Genomic DNA, 19,532 nt, shown 5'->3' with positions numbered 1-19,532 from the left:
GTCATAGGTCCATTGGCTTCAACTTAGCTATGACTGTATATACAAATTTCCCCACCTGTTAGTTTTTGACTTTTTAACACTGAATTCCTTTACTGATACTGATAATATTTATTACAGTCCTCCAGTGAACAGAAGAAAGTTTTATCTCCATCTTTTATTTCAGTGATGTCTCTTCAAGGTTTTAACTATGATCTCTGTTTTCTGTGATCTCAAGCATGGTAATGCTTAGATGCCAGTGAAAATGTGCAAGCAAATGATTTTTTGTGCCAGAAAGGTGGTTCATCTGCAAACAGACGTTTGGCAACAGAATGAAGCTGTTTGCTCTGATCATGAAAGCAGGCAGAGCAAGAAACACACACCACTCCCTGCGGTGCTGGCCAAAGTTGCCTCCAGCTAAGTTGGGCCCTGTTGCAGCACCAATGTTTTCTTTATCAGCCTTTTCCTTGTCATCTTTGGCTTTTTCGAATGGGACTCAGCCCTGCACATGCAGTGTCAGTGCTGGGTTGTTTTGTTGTTGTTGTTGTTGTTGTTGTTTTGTTTTGTTTTAGGTTTTCCTATACACCTGTGTTTTGGAAAGTTTTAGTGAAGCCTCCAATTCATCTGTATGCATACTGTATCGGAAGAAATTATAAGTAACATCAGGAACATCTGGCATTAGCCCAATCCTTCTCAATGGATTAACAATTAAGCCAATATGGCTTTTAATAAATCCCATTCTTTATCAAATATTTATACCCTAGTCATATTGTTTCACATGTCAGTAGTGTTAACTCTCATTGATCTCCTTAATACATTATGAAGTACACAAGAAGGAACAATTTTATACCCTATTTAAGAAACAATATTCTTCATGATTAAACAAGAAACTGCATTAAAAAATTGCTTTTCTTTTATATTTTCATCAGAAATTTCAAGAAACAACCTGAACTGGAATTACTAGGTGTTTTTCTACAATAATAGTAACACAGACTTATTATATTTTTGACTAAATGAAAGTTTTATAGAAATGAGACTACATACGATAAAGATAGTATGTTTCTCTTCTCTATAGTGTGAACCTGTATTAGTAGGAGGTAGTGAATGCTGTGACGTGTGTACTCATTTTAGCCATTGAAAAGTGATCCCTCCCTTGAAATGTTATATGTCAAAGTAGAGAGAACAAATAACAAGGATTGTAGTACCAGATTTTAACAATTCTCTGTTGGAGGTGCAGTGTAAACAAACCATTGCTGTATACATGTATTGAAAACAGAAATCCCCCATGTTTTGCTTCAGAGCTTTGTAACACCCTTCCCACACATTAGTGTGACTTACCTCTTTAACTGAGCAAAACCCTGTAATTTCTCTGAATGAAGATCCCTCTAAATAACTTCTAAGCTTATTAATATACTGAAACAAATTACTCTTGAAATAAAATTCCAAATAACTTTTAAGCTTTATTAAAAATGTACACTGACTTCTTTTTACATGTATTGAATCTGACTATCTAACATGAACCTTCAAGAGCTTTGTCTTCTTACTTGGTTCAAAACTGCAAAGTGGACTTTGGAAGTTGGCAATCAAAATATTGATGAATTGGTATTTTTTACTATATACAAATATTCTTTGAACAAATAATGTTTCAGTTCTGCATACAGAATAACAACATACCAGATTTGTTGTACTCTTTTCTATGGCACCTTAAAAATCAGTTTTAGGAAACTACTTGAGTATAGCTTTCAGCGCTAAAATAATTGCAAAGCCAACCATTTTAATTATTTTTCTTTACCATTTTGTTTACTTCAGGCTGTTTGGTTCCCCCTTCTCCACCTTGCTCCTGTGCCGGAACTGATTTCTAGTTACTTAATTTTCAGTGCTAACCATCATTCTTACAGGGAATTCTCTGGGCTTGCTTGTGTCTTAATTCTGAATCTATATCATGCTGATGTATGCATTCAATTACTCCCTCCATTTTCAAGTAAAGGTGCTAGGTCAGCTCTCACTGTGTTTGCAGGAGCATGAAATACATGCTGAAAACCCTCTTTAGGCTTAAATGCATCACAAGATGATCTTAGTATTGAACAGAATTTCCACAATTGCCTTTTATTTACTGGGACTTCTTTTGTTTCATTTGCCCTCTGGCCTACTTGACTGTGGCAGTTGCATACAATAGATTGTATTACATGGATGTCATATAGTGTATTACACCCAGATGTATTCTTTCAGCATATGAGACTTTCTATTCAGAAAAGCCTCTTTGTTTTCTAGGTATTTTCTCCCACAGTCTTTTGTTGGGTGTTCTTTCTTTGTCACCTCTGAAATTAAAGTAATGCTTACTGCAAGAAGGTAGCAGTGCTCTGTAATTTTTGCAATGCATGTAGTGCCCCTGTGTTTCTCTCTGTGTGCTTCTGGAGAACATCTTCACCTTCTTTGCATAACCTCTGGTACAGTTGTTACACAGTACACTTTATAAGAAAAGAAAGCCATTAGTTCTGAATAACATTTCTTTCTAACCATATGCTGCTTGTTACAGCCTGACCTTAGGCCCTCGGGGGCATCTGAGCAGAGAACATGTCCTGCACCAGAACATCTGTCTCATCTCCTGACAGCTTAAAAGCAACAGGCCTGGATTCAAACCATTCATAAGTTATCTCTATCTTTCCATACCTCTCCTACAGACCCACATATCCCTGGAAGTCAGTTTCTGTCTCCGTGAAGAGACTGGATAGGCGCTGCACCGCAGAGCCTTCATCATTCTTTTTCACTGTGTGTCTTTTCAGTTTTCCATTTTATACAGATTTCTTCTGCTTCTCCTTCTAAGCAAACTGCTTTTGAGTGGTACAGTATGTGTGGGATAAGGAACACATAGATTACTTACCAGTGCTCAGTTGTTCTTTATGTTTCCAGATGTGTTAAGCAAGATTAATCTTAGATAGACCCTGTATTGTACATTAAAACAAACAAAAAAACACTGATACCACTTTTATTTGTTTGTTTGTTTTCCCTCTAAATTGAAGTTTTTCCTGCTTTGGCTTTATATCAGAAAACCATTTTTTTTTAAACTTCCCTGTTCTGGCATGAGATAACTTTCTGAGTCTGGAAAACTAATGTATGGCATTCATCCTAATTGAAGTTGGAGTTTTAGGAGGAAGAACCAGGGTTCTTGATCAGAGCAAACTTCAAAGCTCAAGAAGCAGGAAATTGAAGAGTCAGTATTTCTGCCTATTTTCAGCATCTTTAAACTCTTGCTCTAATCAGCAGCTCAATTGCTGGCACATGATTTAGAGCACAAATCAAAACAGCACATGGTTCCAAAGCCACCTGTTTGAACTGAGCATGCTGCTTCCCCTGTGCTATTTTATCAAATTTCCTATGCCTTGCTTTTTGCTGCAAACACTTTGCCATGTGCCAAGTTGCAAAGGGATAGAGCAATCTGCAAGGAGACTGTTTTCTGTCATTACTTCAGCTTTCTCAAAATCAACTATTTTGCTCAGACTAACATAATTTTTCTCCCCTTTTTTAGTAGTGCTGACCATGTTTTACTCACTGACTACTCTGACTTGGCTAATATACACATAGAGCAAGAGCTCTGCTACAGGCATAGTATATGACATCAGATTACTGTTTACTTTTGCTTGCATCCATAGTAATGGTCATATCCAGTTTAGTTTAATCAGCAGTTAACTGTATCATGAGAGGAGGGAGCATATGTGTTTATATATAGTATCTAAGCTGTGTTTAGAAGTTCTTGACAGAAATAAATAAACTGAGCTAAGTAAGAGGTCATACTGTCTTTGTCGCCAAACCCATGCTAGCTTTTACAGATTTTTTTTATTATTATTTTTTAAAATAATTTATTTGTTTTTTGTGCTGGTAAGAGAAGCCTTCCCTGAGAGATGAAGTGTGAGGTGCAGTTTCACTCAGGTACACTGCAGACTTTGTTCTGCAGGGTAACAGTATAAATTTATTCTTGAGAAAGAGGTTAAATAGGGGTTTCATATTCATTCAGCTCATTATGGGAATTGCTTATTTCCTGTTGAGATGGTCAAGGATCATAAAGCATGCACAGAGAAAGCGCTTTGAGATTTTTGTCCCCTCAGGCATGTTGCTGTTGTTGCAAAATCAGAGGGTTTTTTTTATGAGTGTGAAAGAATTACACTACGACAATTAATTGATCCTGAAAGATGCCTCCTTTACTTCATCCACTGTAATATACAAATTGCCTCTTTCTGGAAGCAGAATTTGTTTTAACTTTTTCAGACAATTTTATTTTTTTTTTTAAATAAATAGCAATCTTACTGTAGTAGGAATTAAGGGACAGACAGCTACATGAGGCACTTCATATAATAAATCAGCATTTGTGATGGATAAATGGTGGATTTATTGTCTTTCTAGGAGGAAAGGGGAACTGCTGCTCAGGTGTTGAGTAATGATCCCAGCTTTTGCCTATCCTATGTGGACAGCCCTTCCCACCCTTCCACATCCAAACATTTTATAACTTAAGAAATAAAGGTGTCATTTCCCTGAAGAGATTTACCAGGGAGCCATAGTGAAGAGAGAAAGAAAAATAAATAAATAAATAAATAAATAAAAAGCAAATGAAGATTCTAAAACAAAATAAGATACCCAAACTAATAGCTACACTCAGCACTGGGTAGGTGTTGGATGATGTGCTTATCATGACTAGCTGTTCTTGGACAGGAGATTATAGTGATGATATGGCCCAGCTGAAGTCATGTGGTTTTACACAATATCTTGCTCTGTTCATGCGACATGCTGAGGAGGAAGGATGAAGATATTTGTAAGAGAAATGGAAATATGTGTAACCAAAACACATAATATCTGAAGATATTTTATATAATGTACAAAATGCAGAAGAGTATTGAAGTAATACTTCAGATATTGCTGGTATTAGAGGAGTACCTCAGGTGTTTGAACTGACTCTTTGGAAAGATTGTGGGTGTCCTAGAATTGATGATTTTCTAGATCAAGTTTTATGCTTTTTCACTGCATCATGTGATGAGTGATAGGAAACACTCAAGCTAGTGAATCCTAGCATATTGTCTGCGCTGTACCAGAGGAAATGCATGGTGTTGTGAAGAATCACTCTGAGAGTTCCCTCACAAGGCTCCCTTTGCAGTACTCAAACCATTATGATCTACACATCAGTTCTGTATTATTTACTTGGGCTTTGAGGATGCTGTGTTGAACACCAGGGCTTTGAGCTAGTTCTTTTATGCCAGAGTATTTATGATGATGTAAGGAGTTGAACTTGGCTTACACACTAACTCAATTGAATTAAATTATATGTAGGAAGAGGAATTTGGCATTGATTCTGTCCAGAGAGAAGAGGAAAATAGGTTAAAACCTTGATTACTTTTCATTCTGTTTACCTAACTCAGAGTTCAGATTTTTTCCTTACTTTAAATAAAGTTTGGCAGGGTCTCTTCTGCTGTTCACTGCTATAGGAAAGAAGAAAGGGAGGGTAAGAAAAGAGAAAAAACAGTTTGCCATGGTTACATGGGGACGCGTAAAAAAACATCTGTTTTGCTGTCTCTGTCTAGCAGTGTTTTAGTAGACTCACCTTCAAACTCCATTGCTATCAGTATATGATGTTTAAATTAATCAGTTTTTGTTTTACTTTTGTCTTTTTACAAGGTGCCTCATTAATACTTCTGAGATAGCGCAGACAGCAGTGGAGGAGAAAGCTTCATTTTGGGAGCTGAACAGTTTCAAATTTATAATCTTCTGGGGTTCTCTTCTTTTATAAGAAAATATTTTGTAAAAAACTATTGCCTTATGCATTCCTAAATATCTGTTTATATGTTCCTAACCTGTCTTTTGCAGAGAAGATTACCATGAAGATGGTTTCTGTCAGCCATATAGGGGAATTGCATGTGCACGAATCATTGGAAACAGGACCATTTATGTGGACTCCCTACAGATGCAAGGGGAAATTGAAAATCGAATTACTGGTAAGCTTATACATCTCTGTAGCAGGACAGAAAACCAGTCCAATATCGATACAAGCACTTTTGTCATCCTTTTCATTTTTGTAAGTCAATGACTAAGATATTAAGGCTTGAAGTAGATGACCCATTTTCCCACTTCTGCTGTTAGTAAAACTTGGAGCAAGAAAGGTGAGTATCTACTATTGTATAAAAGCTCTTTCCATGTCCTCAAGTAAAGTAATAGGACATTGACTTTTTAACAAATTATAGTTTATACTGGAGCTTTCTGCTTGACAGATTCTAGTGTAAGATTTAAAAAAAAAATAAAATGCCTTCTGGATGTAAGAGAAAATTATTTTCTATGTGGTGGCTTTTCCCTTCAGTTACCTCTCCTTTGCATAATCTCAGGAGAGTCCGTATTTCACACTGCTTTATATAAAACAAGATCTGACCTTCTTGTGCTCTGCCTCTGCTGACTTCTTCCTCTGGTCATTTCGGTTCACACTCAGAAATTTGTTTACAAAACAAATGAGCTGTATATCAACATGAGTTTTCTTCATTGAACCTTCAGCCATCAGACTGATAACTGTGATTCTGATCGGCTGTGATTCTGACAGACATGAGCAGAGCAAGGAAATGAGTTCATGGAATAGAGCAAAATGCTTATTTATGGAGAATTAACACAGTCCAGCAGAAGCCTATCTGCTCAATGGCTCCCCATCCCCCAGCAGAAGAATTCGAGCAGGGGACACAAGTAACGGCTGTGGATGTGCAAGGACCTGCAGATTAAACTGAGTGAAAAGAGGGAAATGTACAGGAAGTGGAAGCAGTGTTGTGTAGCCTGGGAGGAATACAGGGCTGTTGTTCATGTGTGCAGAGATAGGATTAGAAAAGCAAAGTGCATATAGAGTTGAACTTGGTGAGGGATGTGAAAGATAACAAGATGCAGTTCTGCAGGTACGTAGGCAGGAGGAGACAAGCCAAGGAGAGTGTTCCCCCATCTGATGAAAGGTAATAGGGAGCTGTCTTCCTCAGACATAGAAAAACATGAGGTACTCAGTGAGTGCTTTGTCTCAGTCTTCACAGCTGGTCAGGCTTCCCATGTCTGCCAGGACCCTGAGCCTCTACGTGGAGGTGTGGGGAGTGGCTTCTGTCCCACAGTAACAGTGGAACAAGTCTGAGTTCTCCTCGTGAAACTGAACTTGTATAAGTCCATGGGGCTGGAAGATATCCATCATAGAGTTCTGATAGAGATGTTTGATGTGGTTGCTGAGCTTCTTTCCACCATATTTGAAGAATCATGGCTGTTTGGTGAAGTCCCCAGTGACTGGAAAAAGGAAAACATTATTCCTGTTTTTAAGAAAGGGAGAAAGGAAGACCTGGGGAACTAGAGGCATGTGAGTCTCAACTCTGTGTGAAGATCAGGGAGCAGATCCTTGTAGAAGCTATGGTAAGGCACATACAAGACAAAGAGGTGATTTGAGACAGACAGTGAGCGTGGCTTCACCAAGGGCAAATCTTGCCTGACCAGTCTGGTGGCCTTCTATGATAGAGTGATGGCTTCAGTGGACGGGGGAACTTCAGTGGATGTCATCTACCTGGACCTCTGCAAAGCCTTTGACATCCTTCTCTCTAAATTGGTGAGGCATGGATTTTAAGGATGGACTGTTTAATGGATTAGAAACTGGTTGGCTGGACAAAGCCAAAGGGTTGTGATTAATGGTTCTGTGTCCGGGTGGACACCAGTCTCAAGTTGTGTCCCTAAGGGATCAGTCTTGCAACCAGTGTTCTTTAACATCTTCATCAGTGACATAGACAGTGGCATCAAGTGCACCCTCAGCAAGTTTGTGGATGACAGCAAGCTGAGTGGTGCAGTCAATACACTGAAAGGAAGGGAAGCCATCCAGAGGTACCTGGGCAGGTCTGGAGAAGTGGGCCATGAAAACCTGATGAGATTCAATAAGGCCAAGCACAGGGTGCTGCACTTGGGTCAGGGCAATCCCAGGTATTTATACAAACTGGGGGAAGACCTCCTTGAGAGCTACCCTGCAGAGAAGGACTTGGGGGTAGATGAGAAGCTGGACATGAGCCAGCAGTGTGTGCTTGCAGCACCAAAGGCCAACTGTATCCTGGGCAGCATTAAAAAAGGGGTGGCCAGCAGGGAAGGGGAGGTGATTGTCCCCCTCTACTCAGCTCTTGTGAGGCCCCATCTGCAGTTCTGTGTCCAGGCCTGTGGCCCGCAGTACAGGGAGGATGTGGAGCTCTTGGAACAGGTCCAGAGTTGGGCCACTAAGATGATCAGAGGGCTGGAGCACCTCTCCTATGAGGAAAGGAGGTTGAGGGAACTTGGCTTGTTTGGCTTTGAGAAGGCTCCATGGAGGCCTCATTGTGGCCATTACAGGAGGGGTAATGGCTGTTTATGAGGGTGGATAGTGATAGAACAAGGGGGAATGGATTTAAACTATGATAGAGGAGGTTTAGGTTGGATATTAGGAAGAATTTTTCACACAGAGGGTGGTGACGCACTGGAACAGGTTGCCCAAGGAGGCTGTGGATGCCCCATCCCTGGAGGCATTCAAGGCCAGGCTGGATGTGGCTCTGGGCAGCCCGGTCTGGTGGTTGGCGGACCTGCACATAGCAGGAGGGTTGAAACTAGATGATCTTTGTGGTCTTTTTCAACCCAGGCCATTTTAATATTTTATGATCTGGCCAGATTTGCCTATCAAATTGAATCTGGAATTTAAACACAATTAGTTGGGGGGGGGAAGAAAGAAAGAAAGAAAGAAAGAAAGAAAGAAAGAAAGAAAGAAAGAAAGAAAGAAAGAAAGAAAGAAAGAAAGAAAGAAAGAAAGAAAGAAAGAAAGAAAGAAAGAAAGAAAGAAAGAAAGAAAGAAAGAAAGAAAGAAAGAAAGAAAGAAAGAAAGAAAGAAAGAGAGAAAGAAAGAAGGAAAAGAAAAGAAAAGAAAAGAAAAGAAAAGAAAAGAAAAGAAAAGAAAAGAAAAGAAAAGAAAAGAAAAGAAAAGAAAAGAAAAGAAAAAAGAAAAGAAAAGAAAGCTTGACTTGTCAGCTCTATCTCCTTAAAGATATTACTTTTTAAAGTTAGACATTACTTTAAAGGTTTATTTTCAAGCCAGAAGTCCATATCCATTTTTTTTCTAGGATATGGTGATCAAATACTGGGGCTGTGGAAATCCAGGTTTTGACCTCTCCTTATGATTTTATAACTCATTTCCCTCTCTTTTTTCTTGTATTCTATTTCAATTCTGGCCTGTCATACCATTCAATAATTAATTAATTCATAGTACTGATACCATTTTTTCCTCAGTCATCTTGACTGAACATTTTTCAGTAACTGGAAAATCTTCACTTATCTGAAATGATTAGATTTGTAACTCTGTGTGCTTTTTTATGATGTCCTACTAAAACAAATTTTAAAAAGTATTAAATCATGATGTCTTCCAGAAAATAATTATTGATCTTTGTTTCTGGATTGCATGGCATGGACACTTGTGATCTGGTTGGTAGTTCCCTAGTACCACTGATTGGATGGATTTTGAAGGCTGAGGACTGGGAACCTGAGGAGGTGTAGGACGTGAGGAGTATTCCTGGTGCAAACCTTCCTTATGAGAAAAATTATATTAAAAATTACATACATCTGAAGGACATACCAAATACTTTATTTATAAAATAAATGCTGAGGATTTCACAGTACGCTTTTTTGTCCGTAACTCTTCTTAAATGTAAAATAAGTGTTTCAGTGTTAATGTTCTTAGCGTTAAATTCCAGGATATTTTGACAACTTCTCCTTAGAATCTGCTTGTACTTTTTTCTACACTTTTAAGGTTTTTGGTGGAAGCTCTTTGTACTCAGCACCATCCACCACTCTGGGAAGATTGTGACTGGGTAATGGTGACACCTACTGTCTGACACTAAGACCTCATTAAAAAGTTATGGATGTAGTCAATGGGGAATTTTCATAATGGATTTTTATTTCCCTGCTGTGCTGTTGTTTAAAATATGTTCATGATATTTCTACTGCCTGCCTATACTTCTGCTTGATCCCAGCTATGTAGTTATGTGAGAAAAAAAGTGTATGGACCTGAACCCTAACCTGTGGATATGTGTAACTAGCAATGTCTTTGCCATGCTGCTTCATGTCTATTTGACTTAAAATCAAACCCCTTAGCTGCTTTAATTTTTCCACATATTTCCCGCATATTTCATTCAGATGCTGGCTACATCTTTCCCACATAGTATGTTCAGAAACATGACAACAGTATAGAAGGCTTGGATGGGGAGATGTTCAATACTGCTGAGAATTTGTTTCTAATACTGCTGCAAATTATGACAGATTTTCTTTACAGTGTGCACTGGCAGATGTACAGTCTAGCAAACCTCACTTGCAAGTTATATTTTCCAGTGTGAGAATGAATACTCTTGTATTTAGAGTTTGATTTTTAGACAGATACATAATGCATGTGTTCACTTGTCTGTTTTAAAAAAACATGCAGGAAAACTCCCGGATTAACATTATTGTTTAGACAGTGAGAGCAGAAGGGGAAGGTCAAGGTCTTAACCAACATAAAACACATCTTAATGTGAACTATGATGAGCATGCTGACATTGATTACTGTTATGTGTTTGGCTTCCCTTATCTACTAAGGGCAACATCTCTCCAAATACCAAGCCTTTCAAGGCTTAAAAAATGCTTAATTATTGATCAAAACATCTATAGGAGGATGAAGCTAAGTTATCCTCATTCAAATTTTATCCAACTAGAAACTTTGGGAACATAGGTCAGCATTCTGGCAGTTGTTTCCTGCCTTAGATATTTATCCTTTCAAGTTAAGATTAATAAAATGTCAACAGTTTACTCAAAAGTAGTCACATGGGTGACTTCCTAAGAACTGAGGTTCTGCAAGAAATGTGCAGATGTCAGAGAGTTTGCTTTTTGCATTTGCCAGCTGTCCTTTGCAGTAGAAAAGACCTTGTTTCTTTCCTTGCTGCTTGGTAGGCTTTCTCTCTTATCATGAGAAGGTGAAAGCTGTAAAAGGCAAACAATGTAAAAATTATGTTGTTTCACATATGTATTGTGAATTAATGCTTAAACAGCACCTTTATTCCTTTCCAGCTGCATTTACAATGATTGGCACTTCTACGCATTTGTCTGACCAGTGTTCACAGTTTGCAATACCATCCTTCTGCCACTTTGTGTTTCCTTTGTGCGATGAGCGATCCCGGACACCGAAACCACGGGAATTGTGCCGGGATGAGTGTGAAGTTCTAGAAAACGATCTGTGTAAACAGGAGTACAACATTGCTAGATCAAACCCCCTCATCTTGATGCAGCTGCAGTTGCCTAAGTGTGAGGATCTCCCACGACCTGACACCTTGGAAGCTGCCAACTGCATAAGGATTGGGATCCCTGTGGAGAGACTCAGCCGATGTAAGCAAGTGTGCTATGTACTTTATATTGTGTTGATATTGACCATAGTCTTGCTCTGTTCTAGGTACATTTAATGTGGTAAGGAAGCTGAAAGGATGGTGCTTTGCACTGGAAAGGATTATATCAACTATGCTTGGCTATGAAACTCCATATTGACACAAGTTTTAATCAGCTATGCTAAGGAAATCAGTGCACCTTTCCTTCCCATGATCTGTCCCTCAGTGCTCACTTAGTTCTTAACTTTCTGAATAAATCCTCCCATGCTGCTATATGTGAGCTTTATTTACATGTTGATAAAATCTAAGTAGGCTGTAGGAGCTTAACTCAAGAAGTCTGTTAAGAAATTAAACTTTTAATGTTCATTCTATCTGTGAAAAAATCCACAAGAGTGCTAATTCTTTAAATCAATCTTGGAGTGTAGCTGTCTTTGTTCACCCACACAGGATGGTGGAAAACGTTAATCTCACTTCATTTGATTTGTATTTGCATCTAGGAGTAGAAGGGTTGTTCAGTTGCCAATTGTTATGTGATGACAGTTTTTCTGCCTACTCCATTTCCTAGCAATTAATCACAATTCTCGTAAGATGTTAAACAGGGAAGCTCTTAGATACTAAAGATGCCTAAAGAGCTAAGTACTGTTATTCTGAATACCAATTATCTGAGCAGAGGTAATGGCATAACAGTAGCCATACTTGCTGTGTTCTTGGGAGGCAATTGCCTTGTGTAGCTGAGAAGGAATATTAACTCAGAAATTGATGGGAAAACCAAATCAGGCAAAAGAAATGGAAATAAAAACAGTAATTAGAAATCCAGTTAAGAAAAAGATTTGAAAGTATAGATGTCTCTGACTCTTGGTGTCATTGCTGCTCCCTCTGGTGGAAGAGCCGCAGTGCATATGCCCTTGATTTTTAGGTAATGGGAAACAGCAGCTTTGTGAGAATTGGATTCCTAAGGACTAAGGAAGGAGACTCGGATAAATGATGAAGGCAGTGTTGCAAGCATACTGAAAAATGCATGTTTCAGTTCAGATGCCAAACATGAGAAACAAGTAATCAAAAGGAGGAAAAGAGAGTAGCAGCATAAGGGAGAGAATAAAGATACATTAGCAGATAAGAAATAGAACAAAAGCTTAGGTCTCTTTTTTTCTAAAGGAAGGAAAAAAAAAAAAAAAAAGGAAAGAAAAGAAAAGAAAAAAAAGTAAGAAAGAAAGAAAGAGAAAGAAAAACTGACAAGGCAACAGAAAATGCAGCAAATTTCTCCTGGAAGTCATCAGTGTGAGAAAATTGGAAGATTATGAGAAATAAAAGTAGTATGAAGTTTTCACTGTTAGCATCAGAAGACTTTTCGTGAATTTAAACTCGTATCTCCAGTTCAGTGCATCTTGTCCTGTGTTTAATGTCTGCTTGATACCAGTTCACATTCAGAAGTACCAGGTATTGATGTTTGTTGCCATAGGTTGATAGACTGGAAGGCAGAATTCAGATATAGGTGGTTGTGAAACAGTACAGAGGGCCACAGAATTGAAACTTTAAAAAAAAAAAAGCTTTGGTTTAAATCTTAAAAGGACCTAAATTTAAATACTTAAAAATACTTGAAGTACTTTTTAAAAATAAAAATACATGATCTACACATTGCAGCTGTTATGGATTTGCTGACCCCTGATTATTTTGTTATTTGTAACCTTTTGCCAAACCCTTTCTAACAGATCATCAGTGCTACAATGGTTCCGGTGCAGACTACAGAGGAACAGTCAGCGTCACCAAATCTGGCCACATTTGTCAGCACTGGGACTCCCAGAGTCCCCACAACCACGACCTAACAAGCACACAGTTTCCAGAGCTGGGTGGAGGACATGCGTATTGCCGGAATCCTGGGGGTCAGATGGATGGGCCTTGGTGTTTTACAAAGAATAAAAACGTACGCATGGAACTGTGTGACATACCTTCTTGTAGTATGTATTCTTTCTTTTTTTGACTATTACTGTCCTGAAACCTGTGTAATTTTTAATTGTCCATGTTTTACAAGTGCAATTCACTTAACAAGTTAATCTCTCAAGTGTTTCACTTGCTTTAATCTGACACTATTGTTTTGTTTTATGTTTTATGAAAACATTTAATGTTTTCTTGCTAGATGATGAACATCACCTATATAAGTTTGTTTTGCTCGTGTTACTCAGTGGTATTAGCTTTTTTTCTGTATTACATTTTGCAGTAAACAAGGATTTTAAGATCCTGTAGAGGGAGGTATAACACTGCTTGGTTTTGATGAAGCTGTGTGAAGCACAGAAGAGGAGATGTCATAAAACATATGATTTTATCAGAAGTGTCTTGCACTATCTGCACAACTGATGGCAAAAATGAAAAGCAGCCTCTCACGGCTCAACATAGTCCTGATTACTTCCTTGTGTTGGTGCAGACTTCATTCTAGATCTGTTGAAGTAGTAACAGTATTTAGATGTAGCAAAGCAATTTATTACTGTGCTTCTCTAGGAAGAAAATCTTGCCTACTGTGGGAACAAATAAACCATGGAAGCCATAAAATTGTTGTTGTTACAGACTTATATGTATTGATAGCTTGAAATAGCTTAAAAGTGATAGAAGCACTTTTGTTCTCTTAAGTCGAGGAGAAACAATACCTCTGCCAGTGAGAGTTGATATTTTCTTTATTCTGGGCAGTAGCAGTACTAGTGAAGGTAGAAAGTGTATGAAAAGCTGTTCAGATGCCTGAAGTGAAATGAGAAGGCCAGATGTGGTGGTGTGCCCTAATTTATCATGTTCAGGTTACTGCTTTATATACTCTGATGAAGACTACATGATTTTATTCCCAGAACATGATACTGTTGTATTTTCTGCAGTTTCCAGAACTGGAAGCCTCAGAAATAATGTGAAATAAACCAACATACAGATGCAGCCATCAGAACCTGAATAAAGTTGGCACCACAAATTTATCTTCATTCTGCTATACTGCTATGTTTAGTCAGATTATTAGAAATACTTAGTAAAAAACTATTGGCAAAGGATGGGTAACATGACTCCTGTTTTCAATTTATAAATGTCAACTTCTCATTAAAAATATAGTGTTAACAGTCATAGTTCTTTTTATTTTTCTTTATTGTTGAATGTGTCGAAATACTTTTTGTAAACACTGAACATTTCTGTGCCAACAGGTCCACGTGACAACAGCAAAATGGGAATCTTGTACATCTTGGTTCCCAGCATAGCAATCCCTTTGGTCATTGCCTGCCTTTTCTTTCTGGTCTGTATGTGCAGAAATAAGCAGAAAGCATCTGCCACAACACCACAGCGTCGCCAGCTGATGGCATCTCCCAGCCAGGACATGGAAATGCCACTCATTAATCAACACAAACAGGTGTTTTTCCCAGAATCACGTGTTTCTAATATTATGATTTACCGTGTCTCATATTTTCAGTATTTGAATTGAGCCATGTTGCAAGAAATCTGCTTTTCATATTGTATTAGTCATCTTCTTTAGTGAAAACCAGTTACTTGCCCCTTGCTAGCTGTATCTAGAAACCCTGGCATCAGGCAGCAGCTTTCAGAACAAAATATTTCATGACATCTGCACTTACCTGTCAGTCCCCATTCTGCCTCTTGCCCGCAGCTCCTTTTTTGCTCTTGATAACAGCATGGCTGATTTGCTTGTTTCAAGCAGGATTCATGACGGTGTTTTGTCTCCCGTCTGCTGGCACAATCTGCTTGTATTATCAGCAAACTCTAATCTGAGCTGAGGTGCAAGGTATTTCTAAGGCTGCTATCACAAGAAAATGACTTTGAGCTGCTGTGTGAAGATCTCATCTTCATACAATTTTCTCGATCAGCTAAATATTAAAATCGTGTTCATATCCAATGCTGAATTTTTAATCATACCAGGCATGAGTTCTTATAAACAGTGCTCAGTTTGGAACAGTTTACAACATCTGTTCACAAAACTGCTTAGTATTTGCAGGGTATTACTGCTTGTAACAAATGTTATTGATTTTGTTTGGTGAGGAAGTTTTATGGCTGAGCTTACACTGCACTGGAAGTATTCTGGCCAGTTGACAGTCTGTTGGCCACTAAAATCAGAACCTGTTCACAGATTACCTGTTAAGAGTATTTTCAGCCTGTCTTACCCCATCCTGCTGCATTACCCTCTGTGTGAAGCTGTGCTGTCTGTCTCTGGCTTTCCCTGCTCTCTCAAGGCTTTGCCACCTTTACCTTCCTGCATCACAAGGCACCCCCTTCTTCCTTCTAGAGCTCCTCCTTCATTCTCCTCGCTAGAGCTAATTCAAAGTTTCTCAGCAGGGAACTGCTACCCACAGGCAGGGACTGCTCCTTTCATGTAGTGTTGGAGAAAGGACAGATGAGATGCTGGGAAACAGAGAGAGGCTTCACACCTCCCTCTACTGGAAATGATGTTTCAGTTCACCCTACAGCCTGCCAACTTTTTTTACTTTTCTGACATACCTTTATTGGACACCTCTGGGCAGAACTGCAGGGCAACTATAATACTATAATAGGTATCACTGTTACCCTGATTTACTCTGAACTGGTGATTCATTTAGCTTGCAGGAAATGTTGTAACTTGTTTGTGAAAGTAATGATACTCATTATTCTGTAAACATTTCAAGATTTACTGTAAAATCCATACACTGATGTGGATATTAAAAAAAAAATATCCAAAAGTTACCTAGTTTTTACCCACTTTATCTTCCCATTTGAAGACTTAACAACTGTGAGCTTTTCATTAGTAGATTTTGTTGTTCAGAAAGCATTGTGATTTTTTGCTGATTGTTTTCTTTGCTCCATTTCAGGCTAAACTTAAAGAAATCAATCTGTCTACTGTGCGATTTATGGAGGAACTAGGAGAGGAGAGATTTGGCAAAGTCTACAAAGGGCATCTTTTTGGTACTGCACCAGGTGAACAGACACAAGCTGTTGCTATCAAAACGCTGAAAGACAAAGCAGAATTGTCTCTTCGGGAAGAATTTAAGCATGAGGCAATGATGAGATCACGACTACAGCATCCAAACATTGTTTGTTTGCTGGGAATAGTAACAAAGGAGCAACCCATCAGCATGATTTTCAGTTACTGTTCCCACAGTGATCTCCACGAGTTTTTGGTGATGAGATCTCCTCATTCAGATGTTGGCAGCACTGATGATGACAAGACAGTAAAATCCACTCTGGAACCAGCAGACTTCTTCCACATTGTGACTCAGATAGCTGCAGGAATGGAATACCTTTCAAGCCACCATGTTGTCCACAAGGACTTGGCCACTAGGAATATATTGGTGTTTGATAAACTGAATGTAAAAATATCTGATTTAGGCCTTTTCAGGGAAGTTTATGCTGCTGATTACTACAAACTGATGGGAAACTCTCTTCTTCCTATCCGTTGGATGTCCCCTGAGGCTATTATGTATGGCAAGTTTTCTCTTGATTCAGATATTTGGTCATATGGAGTTGTGTTGTGGGAAGTTTTCAGCTACGGCCTGCAGCCTTACTGTGGTTATTCTAACCAGGATGTCATTGAGATGATCAGAAACCGACAGGTTTTGCCATGTCCTGATGACTGCCCCACATGGATATACACTTTGATGTTGGAGTGCTGGAATGAATTTCCCAACAGAAGACCAAGATTTAAAGATATACACAACAGACTAAGAACATGGGGAAACCTTTCTAATTATAACAGCTCAGCACAAACTTCTGGAGCAAGCAACACCACACAAACAAGTTCCCTTAGCACAAGCCCTGTTAGTAATGTCAGCAATGCTAGGTACATAGGACCAAAACAGAAAACTCCAGCTTTTCCTCAACCTCAGTTCATACAAATGAAAGGGCAGATGAGACCAATGGTCCCACCTCCTCAACTTTATATTCCAGTCAATGGTTACCAGCCAATGCCTGCTTATGGGGCTTACTTGCCAAATTTTTATTCTGTTCAAATTCCAATGCAAATGGCTCCTCAGCAATTGCCCCCCCAGATCATTCCCAAACCAGGCTCCCACCACAGTGGGAGTGGATCCACCAGCACAGGATATGTAACAACAGCTCCTTCCAATGCATCAGTGGCTGACAGGGCTGCTCTACTCTCAGAGGGAACAGATGACACAAACAATGGAGCAGAAGACATTGCCCAGAATCCTGTCCAGGAGGAGGAGGAAGAGGAGGGATCTGTGCCAGAAACAGAATTGCTGGGTGATAATGACACACTTCAGATGGATGAAGCAGAAATTCAGTCAGAAGCTTAAGAAATTCAGCCTTACTACTAAAAATTTTGTGTCACTTCTGTGCTTGGAGATGGTAGATCCTTAAGCTTAACATCAAAGATTTTCATTTGATGAAAAAAGCACAACCAAAAAGCATATACATATATTAATTGCAGCAATAATGACATACTGGATTTATTGACCTTTGCCACCATTTGCATTTTGCAAATTTGGTGGTACAGAATTGCTGGCTTTCATCTTTTTTACAGTACTACAGCTCTTGAGGGAAACTGCTTTTCAGTAATGTACTTGTTGCTGTGCAACATATTGCAGAGTAACATTGCACACCATGTATATCATGGTATGTGAGTGTAGTGTTAGTGAATTATGCTTAAATCATTAGCACGAAGGAATCCAACTACAGTTGCTCTCAGCAAAAAGAAGTGCCCTGGTTGTGATGGACAGCTTAGTTTGTAGTATTTATCTTTTGATATAATGGACAGAAGATTGTTGTTTGCTTTTTGAATCTGGGAAAAAAATAAAAAAATAAAAATAAAAAAGGAAACAAATAAACAAGCAAGTTGAGAATACAGATCCATAGTTGTGTTAAAATAACCAGAAAAGTAGAAAAACAATGTAAAATAGGCTGCGCTGAGTGAGACCATGGGTCTGTCTAGCCCAGTAGCATGTCTCCGAAGAGAATAGTTTCTGCCTGGGGAGGAGTACAAGGGCAATCCAAGTTTCCCCAGAGTGTTTTCACAAGCACCAGCAATTTGTGGCTTAGGAAATTCCCAAGCCAGAGGTGGATTTTTTTGTTTGTTTAATAACCTTTGATGGAATTTTCTTCCATGAGTTTATACAAGTGATTTTGGACCCACATAAAAATTAGAGCATCCACAACATCCTGTGGAATAACATGAGAGAAGAGAGGATGTCTATGACTGTGACAGAAGCTTCCAAATGAGATCATCTGACTGCATTTGTGGATGGAAGTATTCCTTCTCTGCTGTGAATTTTTAGCAGCAAGCAGCCTTAATACACTGTTAACCAAAAATGGGGATATTGTAGGTGTGCACTAACTTAACAATCCAACTTTAATTGCATATTTGTTGTCAAGTATAGAAAAGGGCTCCACATACATGTTCCTGCATTGTAAAAATGTTGGGTTTTGTGGGGGGTTATAAACTCACTTGATCTACTGCAATTACTGCTGGATTGCATGTGAAAACATGTTTTTCGTTCCTGCCAGTTTAGTGAAAACAATTCTTTGAACTTTAGAAGACCAAAATGAGCAAAGTTGTACAGAGTGCTGGTTTTGTCTTCTGTTTGCAGGATGGATCATGTACAGACCTTTAAATGTAATTTATGTTTTACTACATTTTATACACTTTTTTTTTTCTTTGAAATATCTGGTTTTGTTTTGGTTTTTTTTTAACAAATTACTTTATAGCTTAAGCATTTACAATATTCATATGTGGTACAGTCTTATCATATTGCTGGTTCATTTTGTTGAACGTGCAGACAGGTCCATACATTTCACTACTCTTTCTGTATTACGAGCAATACACACTTGTAGAATTGTAGCCAATACACACTGTAGCTATAAGTTGTACATCCAGCATGTGGAATTTCCAATAAAGTAATGCAAAAGGTATGGTAATGTATGTTATCTTTATAGTTCCTACAGCCATTGTTTTGTTGTTACAGTACTTGTGGAATTAGAAATGGCCACAGTCCCTTAGATTACAGGTTTCATGCCTAAACTATGATTGTTTTGTGTGTACTTTTTTTTCTTCTTTTTTTTCTTTTTTTTTTTTCTTTTCCCTTTTTTTTTTGATTACATGGGGATACATTTTAAGAGGTGTATCATTTTGATCTACACTCTGTGTCATGGTATGGCAGCGTTACTTGTTCCAGCATTTCACCTGGATTTGGAAATGCA

The 19,532-nt window shown here is 38.5% G+C and overlaps 1 protein-coding gene across 7 annotated transcripts in view; it reads left to right on the top strand.

Moving 5' to 3' along the window:
- The window catches only part of ROR2 (ROR family WNT receptor 2), a 142,273-nt gene extending 123,029 nt beyond the window's left edge, over positions 1–19,244 (top strand). For 4 of the 7 annotated variants that reach the window (XM_015849387.3, XM_085528630.1, XM_085528631.1 and 1 more), the window contains 5 exons: positions 5,827–5,954; positions 11,062–11,376; positions 13,082–13,327; positions 14,543–14,745; positions 16,190–19,244. In XM_015849387.3, the coding sequence (XP_015704873.1) occupies positions 5,827–5,954; positions 11,062–11,376; positions 13,082–13,327; positions 14,543–14,745; positions 16,190–17,632 (2,335 nt within the window). In that variant the 3' untranslated portion in view covers positions 17,633–19,244. Of the gene's footprint in view, positions 1–5,826; positions 5,955–11,061; positions 11,377–12,570; positions 12,810–13,081; positions 13,328–14,542; positions 14,746–16,189 lie in introns of those variants that run through there. The other 3 variants (XR_014939307.1, XM_085528634.1, XM_085528632.1) reach the window with 3 other exon arrangements.
- The last annotated feature ends 288 nt before the right edge of the window (positions 19,245–19,532 follow it).

Source organism: Coturnix japonica, chromosome Z (genome assembly GCF_054131305.1).
Source record: "Coturnix japonica strain WE chromosome Z, WE-NBRP24, whole genome shotgun sequence".
NCBI lineage: Eukaryota > Metazoa > Chordata > Aves > Galliformes > Phasianidae > Coturnix > Coturnix japonica.
Note: the sequence above shows the minus strand (reverse complement) of the source record. Positions and strands in the feature narration are given on the sequence as shown.